This window comes from Diceros bicornis, chromosome 23, assembly GCF_020826845.1.
Source record: "Diceros bicornis minor isolate mBicDic1 chromosome 23, mDicBic1.mat.cur, whole genome shotgun sequence".
NCBI lineage: Eukaryota > Metazoa > Chordata > Mammalia > Perissodactyla > Rhinocerotidae > Diceros > Diceros bicornis.
Window position 1 is genome coordinate 54,730,671 of NC_080762.1, and position 21,361 is coordinate 54,752,031.

The 21,361-nt window shown below is 42.4% G+C and overlaps 1 protein-coding gene across 1 annotated transcript in view; it reads left to right on the forward strand.

The window, feature by feature from the left end:
* The window catches only part of IMPG1 (interphotoreceptor matrix proteoglycan 1), a 115,365-nt gene that overhangs the window by 20,075 nt on the left and 73,929 nt on the right, over positions 1-21,361 (forward strand). Inside the window, 5 exon segments of the mRNA XM_058566749.1 lie at positions 6,797-7,030; positions 13,766-13,932; positions 14,195-14,223; positions 18,594-18,658; positions 19,526-19,602. Coding sequence (XP_058422732.1) covers positions 6,797-7,030; positions 13,766-13,932; positions 14,195-14,223; positions 18,594-18,658; positions 19,526-19,602 — 572 coding nt within the window.

Below are 21,361 nucleotides of genomic sequence, written 5' to 3' on the forward strand. Positions count from 1 at the left end.
ACTGAGAAGCTACCTCCACATTAGCTGGTAGGTATGCTTAGGCAGTGCTTAGGCAATCTAATTCTAAAACAGTAAACAAAGGGTCAACAACCCAATATTTCAGAGCTGCCACTCTACCCTTGGCTAGATTTGACTTTTTCTTAGGATAAAGTAATGTTTGATTTCAGTGTTTGAATCCAGTGGTTGTTTCATTAATTGCCCTTTCTATATATTTGGAAATTTCCAAACGTGCCATAGCTACACTGGGTTGCAGGATTTGGGTCAGCTCCAGGGTAGAATGGCTAAAGAAATTTAATTTAACCCCAAATTTAAACCTTCAGTATCAATCACTTTCCTTAGGCTATTTGCAGTTGCCCTGCCCATGACACATCCTCCTTCCTGCCCACCTAATATTTCCCACCTGCTGGCCTTTCATGAGAACCTCCCAACCCAATGGGAATCCATCATCGCAGCCTTTTCTCAAATGGTCTGTTTTGCTGCAAAATCACCACCCCCATCAACAAATGTCAATACTCTAACATATACAATTCTAAACTCATAGAAGTGATCATTGGCGTTATATTTTCCAGTGTTCCGTTTTCAGTATATTATGTGTTAGATAGCGACACCGTCTGGTGAAGTGTCACAACAGCATGTTGAACATACCAGGCTCTGCGAGCACACCGCAACGGCCAGGGGCGGGAGAGAGAGAAGGCAAAAGAGGAGAGAATGAAGGCGGAAAATATTGGTAGCTTGACGCGTGGTATCAGAGGAATCCTCACTCATACAGGACCTTGCTTTGTTTTTGGAAAGGAGGTAAAGACAGATGTTTCAACGAGTTTTACTTGTAAGTGTGAACAGAGAAATGGGTCAGTAGCTGGAGGGGAAGTGGTATCAAGGGAGCATCTTAAATAGAAGGGAAGAATAATAGCATGTGTGTAGGCTGATAAGAATAATCCAGTAGAAAGAAGGAGAATAACGATGTAGGCGAATGAAAGCAGGGTTTCTGAAAGAACATCCTTAACAGGTGAAAAAGGATGGGATCAAGTGCATAAATAAAGGAGTTGGCCTTGGACAGGAGCACAGACCGCCTATCAAATAGTCACAGGAGGGAAAGCAGAGTACATGAGCACCGATGCAGCCAGTGAGCAGAGGTGGTGCTGGAAATTTGTAAAGTCTCTTCTGGCTCCTCTTGTTCTCGATAAAATGTGCAGCAAGGTCATCAGCTGGGAGTGAGAATTGGCAAGAAGTGCAGGAAATCTGAGACAAGTTTTGTGTAGGTCTCCAGGAGAGTGAGGAACTCAATGGACCCGGAAATTATAGTGTAATACTACTTAAGGATCGTAAATTTAAAGTGAGTCCAAACGGTTGTTTTTCTCCAGCCATATTCAGCTACAAGGGTGCAGGTGAGGAGCAGGCAGAGGGTGGGGTTTAACCATGGTTATGGTTTTGCCTATCAAGTATAACCATTGAGGGGCAAGGGAATGGAGGGCTTGTTATCCTAAAGAGCCAGGCAATATTAATATTCTTTCCCATGTTTTTAATTGGTTCCATTTATCATTTATTTATTTACTCCTGGATAAATTGAAAGTGCCTGGGAATGCTGACTTTACTAAAACATTTTTTATGCATAAACCCTCTCCTGTCTGTTCTTTCGGTTTTCATTCACAAACGAATTTTTTATTTGTCTTTTCACTTAGGATATTACCTTTAATAAGATGACTGTGTCCAAAGCCTCTGATACTGAACACTGTAGAAGGGAGAAGAAAGTTAGAAGGGAGGTGCAATAACGTAGGTGGACAGGACGTATGAAACTGTTTTTCATGGTCTAATGGTTTATAAAACGAATCTCGAATACATATATTGCAAAAGACCCATTACTATTTCCACAGGAATTTTCCATTAATTCACTAAATGAATATGTACTGCATGTCTGTTGTGTACAAAACATTGTACTAGGTAAACACCAATGTGACTTGGGGAGAGGACAAGATTACAATGCCCAGGTGTTTGCAGTCTAAGAGTGTAGATATTTGCCAATACAAAGGTCTTGGCAACCTAAAGGGGGAAACTCATATATTTACAACAAACTATTGCACAAGGCACGACAAAGCAAGCACAACAACAGGAGTTCCACGACATCTGTTCATCTAATTTGCCACTGCATACCATACTCGGCCTGAAACGTAGTAGGCACTTAATGAATACTGATGAACCAGTAAATGCAGTGGAGACAGGAGCCACACTAGAGGAACAGGAGGGAGCAATGAAGGAATTCTGAACGTGGGATCTGACAAAGCTTAAGACAGAAAGCTTAGAAGCTGCCCTCGAAGGAAAAGCAGGAGCCTAACAAAGCGGGAAGGAACGAGCGCTCCCGGTATGCACGAACGACAGGAGCGCGCGGAAGCGCAGCAGACCTCGGGCATGCGCACCGTCTGCGCTGCGGCCAGAGGCGCGGTACCCGAAAGAGCCGCGCTGCCCGGAAGTGAAGTGCAGGCGTGGTCGGATCCAGGAGCGCCTACTCAGCGCTTAGCTGTGCCCAGCTCTGTTTTAAGTGCTGCCCACGCAGGAACTCATTTGATAGCACAGAAAACCTTTAAGGGAGGCACTGTTATTCCCCATTTCACAGGGGAGGAAGCTCAGGCCCAGAGAGGTCAAGTCAAGGACATCCAAGTTATAGAGCTAGTAAGTCACAGAGCCAGTGCCCTGGTACCATTGGTACTATTAAAACATTTTGAATCATTGAATGACCTATGATTTGTGTTGCTGCTACAGTTTTCTTTCACAAATAATGAACGTATTTAAGTTAAATTTAGAAAGTAAGCATGTTAGCTGTTTCTCTTCTGTATCTTGAAGTTCTGAATATTCAAATATATTAATTTCCATTTTCCTCTTTTCCTCATTCAATGATATGATTATTGCCTAAAACTATTGGCTTAAGGGTTGTTTTCCTGGAGTTTAATCTGCAATATAAAATAATACAATTGCATTTGTTTTTCTCCAAGTTCATAATATATTTAATTAAATTTTTCTAATATTCTTATACTATGGGAAAGATGGGGCTTTTTTTGTTGTTCTGAAATCACTGTGCCCTTCTCTTCTCTTTGTAACTTTGAACTTCATCCAGGGACAGTTGTTGATGGCAGCCAATTCATCATCACACAGGTTATGCTCATGTTTTGTCATCATCTTAGAGAAATATTTTCTGCTTCAAAAAATTTTCCCATCTTCTATTAAATATGCTCCCTTTTTATAGCGGTTCTTTCAATTATCAATTCAGTCTTGTTAAACTTTTACCTACTCTTTCCAAATACTTATATAAACTAAAAATATCAAACTCATGAAAATGCATCCAAAGAATCTGTGCAAGTTCGGTTCAATATCAACGTTACAATTTGTGCAGCACTGAGCACGGCATCTAATGGGATCTAATTGCTTTACACAAGAGTGCTTTCATTAGCTCCAGCAAGTATTAGCTCTTTTTCCCTCACTGAACTTTGTAACATTCCAGGTTTCAATTCTTTAAAATCTTTGGTTTCTTTTATTTAAAATCCTTGGGTAAGACACATACTTTGTCACTGTGGCCTGGCCTATAAAAATCCTTGGACCCGGGTAACCCTAAGCCCTTGTTCTCAGAGACCTTGCCCACCTCTTGTCTAGCGATGACTTGGAGTGGAGGCACAGAGGATTCTGATCCCTGCCCAAGTGACAGTATCATCACAGGGTCCCCTGTGGTTGGTCTAGGTAATCTAAAGGAACACAGGCTGACATGTCTGATACTTGAGTATAAAGGAAACCAGAGAAAGGTGGAAGATGTTTAGCCTACTGTAAAGAAGTGCCTAAAGTAGGGAAAATATGAGGAACTATTTATGGAAGTATCTGTAACTTGGTCTTTGATTTACCAGAGGGCAGAAATAGGACTAATGTGTGGAAGCTACTGGAAGGTAATTTTCAGTTCAAAGGAAAGAATTATTTAAATAGAGATATTCAAAAATGGAACAAGGTGCTTCCTAGAGGAGGGGGGCAGCCATTTGTTGAATGTTTGTCTTGGGTCTCCTCCAGCAGGGAGATACTAAATACTGGGTGACTGTATAATTTATTTTCCAAACAAGGGCACATTTGAGAATGAAAGAATAGCAGCAACAAACTAGGCTCTCCCCAGCAAACCAAATCTCCTGTCATCCTAATTCACCCTTGTTGTTGACCATCAGCTGTGTAGACTTGACATGTGGAGAACAGGGAAAGACTGACCCTAGGAGGAGAAAGGGAACAGGGCAGAGCTTGTGGGAATGCTGAGAACAGGGCAAATCTGTGACCTTCTCACTTCCCTTCTATTCCCACCCTGATAGGAAAAGGTCCAAAGACCCAGATCAGGCAGGATCTATGTGAGCAAGCCTGGATATGAGCAAAGTGTTAAGATCCAGGAGGATCCAAGTGGAAAAAATTCCAGGACAGGGGCATTGTTCCCAGAGCCAGGGTGGAGGAAATACTATTCCCAAACCAAGTTATACAGAGAGTTATATCAGAGCGTAGTATAAAAAAGTAAGAACAAGACCAACCCCAAAGGACAGAAGATTGTGGAGGTGACAAAGTGGAGAACAGGACCAGCCTAATAGCAGGACCCCCTCACATTGTGGGCAGGTGCTGTGGGAAGAACAAGAAGTGCAAGGTGCATGCGGAGCGCGGTTTCCCTAAGTACAGTCTGTGCTCACCACACCACACAGGCCTAGGATTATCCAATGATGCACATTTTTCCCTCCATTTTTAGTGGCAACTGAACTATAATTACAAAAACTTTACTACAACTTACCACACTCTAATCTATAAGCGTTTGAAAGGGTTATTAAAAATTAACATTCCTAAACTAAAATCCCACTTTACTAACTGCATTGGGCACTCGTGGCTGCATACTCAGCTCCTATCCCCCTCTTGTACTTTGCCCCAATGTTGGACAGGCACCTTCTGCTTTGCCCTGCCAACCTGACTCAGGGAAAACTGACCCCACTCCACAGTTAGAATGTACCCCTCAGGGTGAGCCCAGTCCCATTCCCTGTGATCACTTGGCTCAGGTCAACAGCACTGCACATGCCTTGGCAACTGGCCTTGGTCCAGGCACATGGCATCAGTCAGCCATACTTTATAGAAAGGCCGTGTTTCAACATGAACAAAGGCAAGCACGTTTAATTTGGTGGAAGCCAGCCTACGGATAAGGTCACCACATGAGGAGACTGAGTAAAGAGAACGGGAGAAGGGGAGAAAGGCAGAGCCGAGGCTTCCTTTTCACCAGGCATTCCTCTTGTGTGCAATAATAACTTCCTTATTGTTTAAGCCGGTTTAAGGTGGGTTATCTTGACTCTTCAGCTGAAAGTATTCTTACAGATCCATAAAACAGTGGTTCCCAAACCTGTCTGCATATTAGAATCACCTGGAGACCTTCAAAAGTTGCTGATGCCTGTGTTCCACTCAGAGATAATGATTTATTAGTCTGGTGTATGGCTGGGTGAGCAAATTAATCTCTCAGCTCCCTTCCTTTCTGGAGATTCCTAAGAATTTATCACTGCCCAAAACCAACAGAATACTCTGAGACTCCTCAGAGTGACAGTGAATATGTGTTCCCATCAGGACTCTGTCCACCCCCCATAGTGAAGGAGGGACTCTTATGCTTTGCAGCAAGATTTGAGTTTCTCTGCAGCTACCCCACTTGGATTTCTGCTTGATTCCTTTGTCTGTACAACATTTCAGAAGATATGAGTTTGAGAGCCTCTTTAGTATAACGGAAATGTAAATCTCTGTAAACCACTTGCCTGTGGTCTCAAGGAGCCATAGTGAGTGGTCCCAACTGTTCGTCAACAATTCCTTTCTCAAACGGTAGATGGATAAAAGGAAAGAGATGGAGTGGGAGAGGAGAAATGGAGATCTGACCTCACTGTTAACATGCTCTGCCACCTCTAAGCCTCAGTACCCTACTGCGTGGTAAACAGAGAAGAACAGTCTGTTTCATCTATGTGATAGAGCTTTTGTGATATGAGATGATTTACATATGACAAAAAAATCAAAATAAAAAAGTGCTCCAAGAATGTAAGTTATTACAATGAGAGATCTAGAGAGTTAAAAATGAAGTCTAGAGCTGATCCTAACAGACACAGCAGTGCCAACAGGATGACCTGGCTTGGGAGTTAAATCCTCTTCGACCTTGTCTCTTTGCCCTCTCTTTCGTCTTTCTTCTCACTACCCCCATAAAATATCAAGCTTGCTCTGTAAATGCAACTCGAAGACATGTCCTTGCCCCAACTCACTTTCAACCAGATTGCCACCCTCTGAGCCTCGCCCATATAGACATCCTAGGGCTGCCAGTAACTGACGGGGAGGTGGTTTTGTCACATTTTTCCTTAGGTTTTTAGAAGCACTCCGTTTCCTCATCAAGAGTACACCTCTGGGTGCCGCAGTGCTGTATCATCCCCCACTTGGATTATAATGTCTATAAAAGAGGCATCTCTCGGGAGCCTTGAGTGCTAAATAGGGAGTGATTTTTAGAGAGATGTGTAGGAAATGGTTTGAATACTTGGCAGTTCCTAAAGGCAAGATGATTTGAGACATTGGTTTTTTTTAAAAAATACACTTGATCAGCTCATTACACTATTCCCTTATTTCTGAAAATGCCTTGTCATTGGAATGTTACATTTGGTAGTTGCACCCAAGCAGAACTTTCATAAACCAGTGGATGACAATTTTTAGTTTATTCCATTCATTTGTCATGTGTGTCACATATATCACATAAATGTATGTATTTACCAGGAAATCGAACTTTCTTTTACAGATCTCTCCATTAAAATATACCATTCTGAAACTAAAGATATAGATAATGCCCCAAGAATCGAAACAACTGGGAGTACTGCAAAAATGTACAAAGTGTCAACCATGAGACGAATATTCGATCTGGCAAAGCATCGAACAAAAAGATCGGCACTTTTCCCAGCTGGAGTTAAAGTCTGTCCACAGGAACCCATGAAACAGATTTTAGCCAGTCTTCAAGCTTATTATAGATTGAGAGGTAAGGAAAGATATGACACCTGGTTAGCCTTTGGTTCTTTTCATCCCTTCCCTATTGATGGAAAATCCATCCATAGGTTATCTTCAGCCCAAAACTTCCAGAATCTCTCATTTAGTCACAAGACTTATAAAAATCATCCAACTAATCTGAGAGTAATGAATAATAAACATTCAAAACTGTGGTAGATATCAGCTCTTATGTTTTAAAATAATGTCCTATGCAACATACAATCATTAGGACGTTTAACAAGTCGCCAGAAAGGCTTGGCATCTGGGTTTTACCTCTTTTTTTAATTTTTGCTAAAGCCCAATGTTGAATTTTAATGTTGTTATTGTGAAGTAAGAAGCACAGAATGATTGCAACATCAAGAATCTGAGCAAGTTGATTTATGATTTAATATTGCATTTTTCAAAAGCAACATTACAATCCAGATCCTCTCTCCCTTCTTGATAAGTTTAAGTTGTTTATTGCTGATCCAGCAAAAATTTCTGAAGCTTGGAAACTTGGAGGGACATCCGGGGGCAGAGGAGTCACAAATTAACAGCAGTTACCGAGATGTAATGCAGGGCTGTTGACAAGATTTCCAGCACAATTACTATGATTCCCAGCAGAATTGCCCAAGTGCAATTTTTACCCAAGACAGCATCACAGGATTCTGATAGCTTTCCCAGAAATCATTATGGAATTCAGTCACATCAGAACCATCAGTGGCTGTCCTTGTCATCCACTTGCCACGGATGAAAAAATTTCCATGGCTGCTTCTTCAAACAAAAAAACAAAGAATCTTTGGTAGTTGCTATTAACTTCTCCAGGTAGCACCAAATAATGGAAAGTATCTTGTCTACCTGAAGCCTACACTCGATTCATCTTACAGGTGAAAGTTGAGGAGGTTTACCAGTTTCCACCTTTATCACATTAGATGTTTGCTTCCATTCCAAAAAGCACAGCCACCTTGCCCTACTTCAAGCCCATTGACTAGAGCAAGCCAGTTCAGTTCTCACTTGTGATGTGTTGCACATTATGACAACTGAGAACCCATTTCATGACGCTAACACCTTACAAAGTTCTTGAGCATTTACATCTTAACATGTGCAAGGGTTGAATTCATCTGGGGAGTTCTTACTGGGTTTTGGAGGCATAATCAACTAAGTCTCAAAAATATTAAGCCTTATGTTCCTCATATGTCTCATTTTATGTAGAAGTGAAGTGATATTTGCTTTCTGACAGAAGCCACACCCACAGAGAAATGACAAGTCCTGGATCATGGTCAGAAGGAGGACTCTAATTATAGAAAATCAAGTGCACTACATTAATATTCTGAGGTCCTAGCACAGCACCTCTGCATAGCAGGTTCTCAGTAATCGCTTGTTGATGAATACAGGAGGTAAAGAGGCCATTGAGAACGCAAAGAAAAGACAGTGATGTGTAAATTATTCACTTTGAATGTGCCTACACTTTGATCAGATAGTGACACTGGTAAATTCCATGTTATTTGTTCACAGATGGAAGTATAAATATATAATATATGCATCACAATGAATATGAACACAACTAATGCTAACTATTTTCATGTAACTTCTAATTCTTTATGACAGTCACAAATAGAAATCATCACAGGTATTTGTAGAATAGACTGTTTATTGCTGCAACCAAATTTTTAGCTCTGAATTTTGTGCATAGCTCTGTATTCTTGATTAAGATTGCCTCTTTGATTCTTGCTTCCCTGGATGAAACAAGCCTCTGTTTTTCTCCCCACTCCAATGACAGTCCATTATCTTTATGGCTGCCCCTGGGTGACATGAAATTTTACTATTCATCAACATGGGTTTCTTAAGTCTAACAAATTGGTTCACAAAGAAACAAGAAATAAGACAGCTACAAAGCAGGTTTCCTTTGACAGAGTAACCCTTATTGGTCTTGTTGCTACTTTTATAAAATTATCTGTTCACATCTTTCAAACTTAGGGGGGAAAGCTCCCAAATTCTTCAAATCAAATGAAATATTGAGCTGTTTCTTTTAAGTGAACATGCTCTGAGCTTCATGGTAGAATCATAAACATATTCATCCCAAAGCACAGATGCAAGAGAGGCCAAGTTTGTCTCCGGTCGTCGCCCAGGCGGAACCCTGTGCTCCTACCCAGGCAAACTCCGTGCCTTGTGACCGCCTCCCCTCAAACCTCCACCCCTCCTCTCCTCTCTCCCTCCCTCCCTCCCTCTCTCCTTCTCTCTCTCTCTCTCCCCCCCTTCCTCTGTCTCTCTCCTTCTCTCTCTCTCCCTCCCTCCCTCCCTCTCTCTCTCTCTCCCTCCCTCTCTCTCTCTCCTTCTCTCTCTCTCTCTCTCTCTCCCCCTTCCTCTCTCTGTCCTTCTCTCTCTCTCTCTCTCCCTCTCTCTCTCTCCTTCTCTCTCTCTCTCTCCCTCCTTCTCTCTCTCTCCTTCTCTCTCTCTCTCTCTCCCTCCCTCTCTCTCTCTCCTTCTCTCTCTCTCTCTCCCTCCCTCCCTCTCTCTCTCTCCTTCTCTCTCTCTCTCTCTCTCTCTCCCTTCCTGTGTCTCTCTCCTTCTCTCTCTTGCCCCCAACCTCAATACCGAAAGCTAGATCTTTCTTTCACATTAATGTGTGACTTAGAGACACTTAAAGATGCAGGGAATCCTAGTTCTTGCTACTCCAAGTGTGGTCCCCAGACCAGCAGCATCACCATCACCTGGGGACTTGTTGGAAACACAGATACTCAGATCCCACACCAGACCTACTTTCAGAATCTACATTTTAATAAGATCCCCAGGTAATCTTTTTATACTTTAAAGTTCTAGAAGCACTGGTCTAGAGAACATCTAGCAACAACCTTGTTGTGCAGTTAGGAAAAGTGAGATGGCATGCTCAGTCAGGGCCACATTGGTGGCAGAGCAGGGTTAGAACCCAGCATCCTGACTCCCACTCCAGTGTTCTCTCTCCATCTAATGTGTGCCCAACCCTGTGGTGGGCATTTTCACATACCATTGGTCTAACCTAATCCTTCCAAATATGAATAACTGTCCTGGGCCATGCCTGGCCTCCAGGACATGTGTTCCCTGGAGTTCTTCCTACGTCGTCACACAGTCTAGGGTATGACATTCAGCAGAAAAGCTGAGGCTCTGTGGTCAGATTTCAGGCATTGGCCAGCAACTGTGGAAAGACTGGGGAGGCAAGGCTCTGGATTTCTCTAGAATGCGTGTGCCAGTCCTTCTCAGTAGATTCAGAGAAGGATGGTGCAGAACAGGTAAATCAAGGGGTTAGAAGAATCCAACTTTCAGAAGTTTTCAGACTCCTCCAGCCCTGAGATCCTTTGATGCCTCAATTTTCAAGGGCTCTTTTGAAGCTCCCTGGGTAAGGATGGGGGACTATCCTGGGGGGTCATGGGCCCATGCTCCTGTTCTCCCAATCACAGAAGGATTCTGTGCCCTGGTTTGTCGTAAGCTTCCAGGAGGCCAGAAAAATGACATTAGAGGAGCCACCAAAAAAACATGCCCCTCTAAAAGAGTCTAAAGAGAATCTACTGGTCCCTGTCTCATCCTTAACATTTTGATCCCTGTAAACTACAATGCCCCGGGGAGATAATACTTCAAGCGGCTTCAGCCATTCATGATTCAGAGAGAAAGTTCTCGCAGAGCCTTTGTAAAAAGCAGGTCTTAATGGGGACGGGGTGTTCTGTGTCCCTGAGATGGGAGAAAGGGCCGCTGGGAAAGGAGGAGAGCTAGGAAGAGGCGGGCACCAAAAACAAGCCTTCAGTTGGGCTGAGATAAAAGGAAAACTTAATCTGAGGCCAAAAGCAACACACCGGAGGGTGTGTCTAAGTGTTAAACAGAAGGATTATCACATTTTGTCCTCCCAGGTGTTTCACACTTGGATGTTGTCGGTGAGGGTCACCGACACGAAGCCCTCAAAGGCAGTGGTAGTTGAGTCTATCTATTGTTGTATCTCTGGCACTTAGTGGGTTTTGAAAGAAACTAGCAGGTCCCCTGGGGAAAGATGGTAGGCGAAAATAACATCCCCAGAGCGGGGTAGAGTGTGTTGGTAGAAGGACAGCAAGTGCAGCCAGTTTGCTTGGACTGGACACACAACTCTTAGGGTTTGGACAAATCTAAACACCCAAGTGTGATTTCCTTCTCGCATGGTCTGTAGACTCTTTTTTTTTTTTTTAAGATTTTATTTATTTATTTATTTTTCCCCCCCAAAGCCCCAGTAGATAGTTGTATGTCATAGCTGCACATCCCTCTAGTTGCTGTATGTGGGACACGGCCTCAGCATGGCTGGAGAAGCAGTGCGTGGGTGCGTGCCCGGGATCCAAACCTGGGCTGCCAGCAGCGGAGCATGCACACTTAACCACTAAGCCACGGGGCCGGCCCCCTGTAGACTCTTGATGAGAGATGAAGGGCAGAATATTGTGTGATGATTGGTTCTGGGAAGACATTAAACCTCTCTGGTCCTTGCCTGGCAGGAGACAGACCATGCTGGCAGAAGTGGGTTCTCCAGGGCGAGGCTGTTCCATTGCTTTCCAGGAGGGCTGACCCCTGTGACTTCCCCAAATAAGGCAAACTCCATGGCCCATTTGAGGTGGTGAGGACTGTACCCACTCCTGACTTTGTGGGTTCTAGTCAGGTGGCTGCTGGTAAATGACCTGAGCTTCTGTTGGTCTGGAATCCTCTTTCCTCTTAAAATAGAAAGCTAAGGAAAATCCAGACAGAATCATGGAGAGTAAGAGAGGATAAAGCATGGCAGTAAGAGTCTCCAAGCTGGTCTTCTCTCACCTTGTTCCTCCCCCAAACCCTCTTCTTAGCACAGTAATCAGAGTTTCTCTAGAAAGTTCAATGATGTCAGCTTCTGCCCCAGAGCCTCCAATTGCTCCCAGTTCCTCTGGACGTAAAACCAACAGACTATAATCGCTTATAACAAAAGTCATCTCACCTTTTTTCCTCATTTTACCCCCGAAAATAATTTTTAAACTATGTACCCCCTATATGCTTTTCAGTTGACCTCTAAGGTTTTTCATCATAAGTTTAATTAATTAGATAGGATGTAACTTTTGGTGAGTTGTTTATATTGATATTGAAAATAAAATAAGAATTAGAGCCTTCATGTGTATCCAGTGGGATCTACCACAGCCACTCAATACTTACATCAAATACTCTTAACAAACACGTGAAGGGACTTTCCTTAAAGGAGGAAATGTCCCATGGTTCCTTATCTCCACGTACCCACATTTCCATTCCACTTCCCACGTCAGAGTCTTAATGTCATTTATTTTATGTTTGAAAGCCTTTTACTGGTTACTCTAAAATACTTCTCAGTAACAAAAATATGTATATAAATTGAAATTACATTTTTATTTATTTCCTGTTACTATAGGCTTTATGTGTACGAGGAAATTTCTTCTGGATTCAGTTGCGTTTATAGTTATTTTTAATATATAATTGGTTAAAACAGATATATTATAAATTTGACAAAAATTTTAAGTAAGTTTTTGTTGACAGCTGGATATATGGTCAGACACAGGTTTTGTGGGTACTGATGTTTATAAATCCAGAATTAGGAGCAGGGCTTTGGAAGGGGCCAGTTTTAACCAAGGGCGTGGGGCTTAAGCTTCATTAGCTTCCGCCTCTGGGCAGATGGGTTGCTTTGATTTTGTTCCTCTATTAGTTCATGTGCCGCTACATATCATTTAAACTGTGTATTGATAAAAGGAGACAGATTTTAGCATCGATTTTATCCCTATTCTTTCATTTAGTTTCACTAAAATGCTGAGAAGACTTGTTACATAAGCAGAGGGGAACAGATGGAGTTTTGTTATAGCAATATCCTATTCTTTGAGTTCCTTTGGCGTTATAGGCTAACAATCACATCATGATCTGTCATCATTATTTTTAATGATCTATCAGCTGTCGACTCCATTAAGACTCCTAATCTGTTGAAAGCAAAGAATCAGAAACCACCCTAGTTGCAAAAATGTGTGTTGCCCCTCAACTAAGTTCACTTACTTTCTTAACCTCAACACTGTTGTTTCAAATCATCCCTTTGTGTGGCAACCTTGAGGTACTGTGCGCAATAAGATTAGGGGAGGATGAAGGGGGAAGGATGATGACCAAAGGGAACGTGAAGAAGGTAACAGGTGTCCTTGGGCAGCCCAATTTTAAGAAAGCATGTTAGGGGAGCTGAGACCTAGAAATTGACCCTCTTTTAACCTGTCTGTATGCCTGGTAATCCCTTGGAAAGTCTTCACATACAGCCAGGTGCCTATGCCCAGTTGGAAGACTACTGGCCACAAGGCCCCACACAACCTTTGTTCCCTGGACCGCATCGCTCTCTCTTCATCCTCTTACTCTCGACCTTGCTCTGGCCACATTGACCTCCTTGCTGTTCCTTCAGTGCCTCTGGCATTCTGCAACCTTGGGGGCTTTTCCCAAATGGCTCAAAAGTCACCTTTATAGCGAGGCCTTCCTCCACCACCCTATTTTGCAGTCTTACACACACACACACACACACACACACACACTCATATTCCCTAACTTCCTTCTTTTATTTTTCTCCATAGCACATGTAGGTGCTCAATAAATATTTGTTAAATGAATTAGTTTCTGTGGGCTATAAACTAGTGTGTTGACTTAAGCCATGAAAGAGCTTTCCATGTTCTAAGATTGTGCTTGGGTTGGGGGAAGGGCATCTTCTTAGGATCTCTTTTCCACCCCTAATGGCGCTGCATTGCAGTGTGTCAGGAAGCAGTGTGGGAAGCATATCGAATCTTTCTGGACCGCATCCCTGACACAGGGGAATACCAGGACTGGGTCAGTATCTGCCAGCAAGAGACCTTCTGCCTCTTCGACATTGGGAAGAATTTCAGCAACTCCCAGGAGCACCTGGATCTCCTGCATCAGGTGAGCCCAAATGCTGACTGATTGGAACCTGCCTGGAGAGCTCCCAGCCTCCAGCCCCTGCCCCTAGTGAAGCGGTTTCCACAGCATTAGGGTTAGTTGAAGAAATGCCTGGGGACGTCTGATAAAGCCAACAGGAATTTTATTCTTGCAAAATAACGTACAGGTAGTTGAAGTGAAGTTAAAGGGAAAAGGGAATGAAAATAGACTGTAGCTCTTCAGTTGGCATTATCTCCTGGTAAAATTACTTTTTGTCTTTCTGCAGAGAATAAAACAGAGAAACTTCATTGAGAGGTAAGTACCCATAATAGAGAGCTGCATGCTCTTGACTTTCGAAAAGATCATAGAATACAGGGAGACTGAGCTATTGGGTCTTTCTGATATTACATCATCCACTGAGATCTGTACAGGTTATTCTGACAGAAAATTTATGCATATATTGTGCTGAAGAGAAATGAGTATATAAGAGGGAGATGGATCAACCTTACAGACTGAGATAGACGTTTGCACTATGTTTGCAGATAGAATGAACTCATTATGATGTGATAAGTATCTAATGTGTGTTTTCACTTATAAGATAGAGAACAATTAAAATAGTTTGATTTTTAGAATTTATGATAAACTATTAGTTACATCAGGAAAATATTTAATACAATTAGAGAGCAACCTGAATTTTGAACTCTCCTTTAGTATTCTGTAAAGTGTTAGTATTTCTCAAACTAAATTACTGAAGCTCTGAGCCATACCCTCAACAAGAACTGAATCAAATAAGAAAATCAAAATGCAAAAAAAAAGGAAGGAAAAGTACATTAGAGAAAATGATTAAAGAAGAGAGATGTTGTTGCCAAACTCTAAACTCACAAATTACATATGTTTTATAACATTTAGAAATCTAAATCTGAAGATAATAACACTACAAAGAGAGACACCAATTTGGGTGCATGAATTACTGACAATTCTTTATAATGCCTTTCACATTTGTTCCTTCATTTCTATTCCCTTTGCCAACAACATGGTCCTGGACCTTATTGATTTACACTGTGAAAAATGTCAAACCTGATCTCACTAACAGATTTCCCTGCCTCTAACCTCTTCCCCTCCTTAACCTGCATAACTGCTGCTGGATTAGCAAGTCTGCAGTAGTCCTTTTTTTGCATTGAGCCCTGTTCAGTCATTTGGAAAGATTCCCACATCTTCCTCTTGCCCTTCTGAATACCCTCTCCCACCCTCCCCACCCACTCTGTGTGCAGAAGGCTGAGCGGGAAGGACTGAATCAGTGGTATCTCTTGCCCTCTGGCTTCTGGGTAGGGCCAGCCAATGGGGAGCAGGGGATCAGAGGAAGGGAGGAAAATGAGTTGAGTGAACTTATCACCTCCCCTCACCCCAACCTGCAAAGTCTTTGAGGGCTATTGGCCTCCTTCCACTTCAGCTCAGCTCCTGTCAAGCAGCCCTTCCCACAGAGCCTTCTCTGTCTCTATTCATGGTGACTGCACCACCCCTTTACCCCTCCTGGACTAGGGGAAGCTTTAGCACCCCACTGTTACCAACCCTGAGGTACTGCACTCACCCTTGTGATTACTGTTGCACGCTTCCACAACTTAGTAAGTAATCCCTTTTTTAAACTTAGCTCAAATTACCCCACTATGAGTGAGCCATCTGTTTTCCACCAGGACCTTCACTGAGGTGGAGGCCGAACTAATGAATCAAGGCCCTTCAACCCCTGACCTTTCCAACTCTGTCTCCTGTTACCCAAGATCCCAGTGCTGCCACCCTGCACTTCCTCACTGCCACAGACCACACCCTACTCATCCTGGACTCTGACCCCCAGCCTTTCACCCTTACCCAGAAGACCCTGCCTTCTCCACTCCACCTACCCAAACACCTCTCTTTTCAAGCTCCAAGTGGAGTCCCAGCCCCCTGTGAATCCTAACAGCGCATTTGAGCCCACAGCAATCTCTCTCTGCTTTGACCTTTGTACTCTGTTCAGCACTTAGATTTTCATTGAACACTTCCTTGCTTTATCCTATTTCCCTGCGAGAATGTAAACTCCTCAAGGGCAGGAACAGTTTCATGTTTCTCCAAGAACTGAGCAAAGTCCTCATGTATTTTGTTAATTGATATGTCTATTGAGCCACTTGTCAATGAATTTTAAAATGTTATTGCCAGATGAAATAAGTAATTTAGGAAAATCCTAGTACTAGAGAGTTAACTTTGTTCACAAGACAGAGATGTTCACTCTTCTGATTTAAATATAGGATGATATTTACTTACTTTTGTATTTTCAAAAAAAAGAAAAAGAAAGCAAAGCAGAGGCCATCCATAAGAAAAAAAATTAACCACATGTACCAAGACTTGATAAACATTAGAAATTATAGGAAACAATTACCCAAGACAGAAAGAGAAAGAAATAGAATCATTCCATGCACTCCTGTGCCTGCCAGCATTGCTAGAAAGAATGAAGGAGCAAGACACAAACATCTTACATTAGCTATGATTACCAAGTTGTTAAAAAAAAAAAAAGAAAGAAAGAAAAGAAAAGAAAAAAAACACTCTCTTTTACTTAAAACTTTTCCAAGAAGACAAAACAGAAAATTTTCTCACCTGGCTAGTCCATAAATCTGCCAGTTTCAAATGACTTTAAAGTAAAAGCCAGTGGAAGAACCCAGAGGCCCAGCTTCCCAATTGCAGCTCCTCAGTGGTGGTCTAGACTGCAGGTGCAATGGCAGGATCTCACCTAATGGCACAGGACAAGGAACTAGCGTCTGACACAGGGTCCCACACAAAGTGGGCTGTTGACTTGTAACTAATGCAATAGCCAGCATTTTAATCACTACTCTTCTTGGCTATTTTCTTTTTTACAGCGAAGTAAAACAAGGATACCAAAGTTACAATAGGAGGAAGGAGACTTTACTATAAAGAAAGATCTATAAAGAGAAGAAAAAGAAAGAAAGAAAATTGTCTAAATTACAAATGCTCTAATGTTTCATATGAGGGTTTACTAAATATGATCTCCATAAAAACTATTTATTAAGCACTGTCAACATAAATAACCAAAAATCAATCTATAGATTAAAAATGAGGTGAGTTAACTATACAACCAGTCTGAGGACTATAGGCCAGAAGCATTATCTCCACCAGGGAAGAAAGCATTCTGGGAAAGCATGGTTTTCAGTACAGTTTTATACGTTTTTAGAACAAAGAATGTGCATTAAATAGGCCCAGGATACATATTCATCAAAGTTTCAAAGAGGTATTCAGTTGCAAATTAGCAGGTCAACCTGACCCTGATGTTGGGAAAGGGAATTTACGTTCAGGAACACTGATACCGGCATTACCGACACTGGCCTGGTGTTGGAGGAGGGGAGGTATGTATTCTTATCTTCACAGAGCGCATTCTGTTGCTTTGAGATGATGTTTAATTCATTCTTTCCTTTAATGGTTAAAGGATATACAATGTGTGTTTGATAGGCCATAAGTCAGGCTGTAGTTCAGGCCAGAATATCTACTCCATATACCTCAATATGTGAAAATTTCTTGTCAGCACATAGCGTAATACCGGCAAAAATAAAGAAGAATACCTAATTCCAAATTCCACTGTACAGTCTGAATTTATATTTGGCCTGTGTGCACCAATAGTCTTCCATGTATACAACAGACACCCATTCTGACTGGTCTGAGTGCGTGCCAGGCTGACTGATAATGTTGTGTCTATCACCCCTATTAGCACTTTGGCAGAGTTGGGTGTGGTAGAAACGTGTGGATGGTCCCTTTGGCTATGGCCAATCTGGGTGACTCTGCAACAACAGAGCACCTAGCCACTCCCCTTGGTCTTCCCATCATGAGCCACAGAAAATTGGGTCAAATATATAGGTCAACTATGACTATTTTGTGCTAACACAGACATAATCCTTTGGGACCTAATAGCTTACAATAACAAATCTTTCAGTGAGCTTCAAAAGATGTCACTAATGCTACTCCTTTCTAAGTAAAGCTTGCTAGAATGGGCCAACATTACACGCAGACAGCTCTACAACAGTGACCTTAGATAGATAGACATCTCCAACCTGCCCGTGGATATCTTCCACACTACCACTGCATGGCTCTGCGAACCTACCACAACTCCCTGGCTGGTTAGCACTGCAGACAATGGTTGTGTTCAGAATAGGGATTTCATACACCTGTCCTATCCAGAGATCTCTCTCTCTCCTGTTACTGTAACCACAAGAGTTATTTTATTAGATAAACTTAGTGACTCTGGATTTGCAGGTTTGAGGGTCTGATATTTTAGCAGGAATATTTCAGTCATAAATCATGTCATCAATTATCAGTTGATGTCAAGTGTAGGCACAATGGGACTGTAAAACATCAGGCTCTAAAGACCAGCTTTGCCTCCTCTGGAAAATCTCCCCAGGACCACACAAAACCAAGATGCTTATGGAAAACCCCGGAGTCAAACAGAACAATTTTGGGGGTTGTTTGAATTTTTCTTCAATGAAAATATATATGAAGATCACTTCTGCTATGAAAATTAGGTAGATCCAGTTTTAAAGTATAGTTTTCCCCTAATTTTTAGGTTTCTTGAGTATAGGAAATTTAAATACATTTCCCCTATTGTCTTCAAGCTCCTTTTCGCCACCTATCCTTTCTTTCCTATTGTCTAACAGAAAAGATGAAATTTCCACAGAGGAGACAGTAGGAGAGCCTGGTGAAACCCCTCCGTTTTCCACAGGTAAGCTCAAATCTCATTTTTTCTTCTTCTGAACTGTAATTCAAATCGTCCTGAAGGCATGTTATTTAAAAAGTGATCCTTAATTGAATTGGCAAAGTTTATAATGTGCTTTTTCAAAACTAGCTTGTATTTCTAACCCTATAAAATAATTTAAATTCACTGTGTGAAACTTGGAAAATGTAGGGGCCAGCCCGGTGGTGTAGTGGTTAAGTTCGCACACTCCACTTCAGCAGCCCCGGGGAATGCAAGCTCAAATCCCAAGCGCAGACCGACGCACCACTCATCAAGCCATGCTGTGGTGGCATCCCACATACAAAAAAATAGAGGAAGATGGGTACAAATGTTAGCCCAGGGCCAATCTTCCTCAGCAAAAAAAGAGGAAGATTGGCAACAGATGTTAGCTCAGGGCCAAGTTTCCCCAACAAAAAAAGAAAAAAACTTGGAAAATCCAGAAAAGAATAAAGGTAAAACCAAATTGCCCGTTATCCTACAACTTGGAGGCAATCATTACTAATAATTTCAAACAAACAAATTCAAGATAAATATCTGTCTACACGTCCTTTGTATAGTCACAAAAAGAAAAATTAAGCAGATCTCATGAGGCAGAACCATTTAACTATAATGCATCTAGGAGAGCACCAAAATTCGGTCCCAGGACGGAAGAATAAAGAATCCAACTGAGATCAAGGGTATGAGATTTATTTTTCCCAAAAACATACTTATCTTAAAAAAAAAAAATGAGTTCAGAATGCACCTAATATCTGTAAATTCCAGAATGACAGAGAAAGCATATCAAATTTTGACCTTGTTCTGATGTAAACTTCTCCAGTCTCATCTTTGTGCCTGTAATTTTTTTAATTTCCACAGATGTTGCCAGCGTCTCCCTCGGGCCCTTGCCGCTCCCTCCTGATGACACACTCCTCAACGACACCAAGATGCCTATAGTAAGCCATTCTGAGAGCCCATCCAGCTCTTCACGTGCCTGCATTTGTTTTATTAGTAAGACAGGAAAAGAGAAGGGACAAAGTGTCCGTTCCATATTATTAGTGCTGCATTTTTGTCACTCTGAGTAAGAATCAGTGACCATTCTACTCAGCATTCTCACTTCTTCCTATGGACTGAGGGGACAAATAGATTGAAAACTGGGATAAGGTGGGAAGAATTGCAAGGAGCAACTTAATTATAAACTCCAGGAGAGCAGGGGCCCTTTTTCCCTGTACCTCACAGAACCTTCTAGACAACAGGTGCTCACCCACATTAGAATGAATGATTCTGTCAGTCAACCCGTCAAGTTCTTTCTCCACTGAAGAGTGATCTCATGCTGACAACAGGGTAGAAGTTTTGTTCTCAGTCATGTCCAGCATGAATAGGTCAGATAAATATCAAGATGATCAAAATCTTGCATGTCAAATGGGGAAAAATAAAAAGTGTTCACAAGCAAAGAGGAGCACTGGCCACAGCTGTCTTTGAGTGAAAAGGCATGCAGGATGAGAGGATTGTCACAGAATTTGATGTTGGTTATCCAAAAGGGGGGACATTTGTAACCCCTCCAAAACCCCTTCAGACCCTCAGTGCTGAAGCGGGGAAACCTGCCCTCTTTCCTTCTCAGGGGCAGGGCTGTGGCAGTGCCAGGTGGGCAGCAGGCTCAGCAGGGGGCAGAAGAGTAGGGGAACAAATCGGAACCGAGTCTTCTCATCCTGACACCGTCACTGCAACCAGACCTACCTTTCGCTGTGGTCTGGGGGACTTCTCCAGCCCACGTCTCTTCTTGTGAACCTCCCTCCAAGGCGCAGGTCAAAGCCAGACAGTGAGGGTGGGAAGTTCAGTCTCACCAGCTCCACACGAAAATTCAGAGAGGAGAACCCTGCTGGCCATGCTCTCTGGCCTTTGCACCAGGTGGCTGCAGATTTGGTGGAACTATTGCTGTGAACAAAAGTAAAAATGTTTTACTTTTCTCAAAATCCTATCCCATCAACAGTGAAAAGTGCTATTGGAAAAAATTATTGAGTTTAAACATATTAGCTATAAAATTTCTGACAACTCCAGTTTGCCTTCTCTCTTTTCTCACATTACCTATGTCCCATCTTCTTCAAAATCTAATATAGTAGGTCCCTCCTTCTGCAGTAAATATCCCCTGAATATTTCACGTCACATCCACTGCATCCTCCTCTTTTTTTTTTTTTGTGAGGAAGATCAGCCCCAAGCTAACATCCATGCCAATCCTCCTCTTTTTGCTGAGGAAGACTGGCCTTGAGCTAACATCTGTGCCCATCTTCCTCCACTTTATGTGGGACGCCGCCACAGCATGGCCTGACAAGCAGTGCACCAGTGCGCACCCGAGATCCGAACCTGGGCCGCCAGCAGTGGAGCGCGTGCACTTAACCACTACGCCACGGGGCCGGCCCCTGCCTCCTCCTCTTAACGTTCTTTTTACCACCTGCATCTACCACTTACTCTTCCTTCAGCAAAGCTTTTACTAAAATCCACTGATGTGCCAGGCATTGGGCTAACACTGAAGACAATAAGATGAACAAGACACAGTCCCTGGCTTCAAGAAATTTATAATGCAGATAAGAACAACAAAACAGTCTTCGTGCTATGACTGAAGATGGCAGATGTATAGACTGGGACAAAATGACAGGCCAGAACCAGTTGCAAAGGATGTGACCCCTATTCGTGTATATTCACTGAGAGTTTGTACCT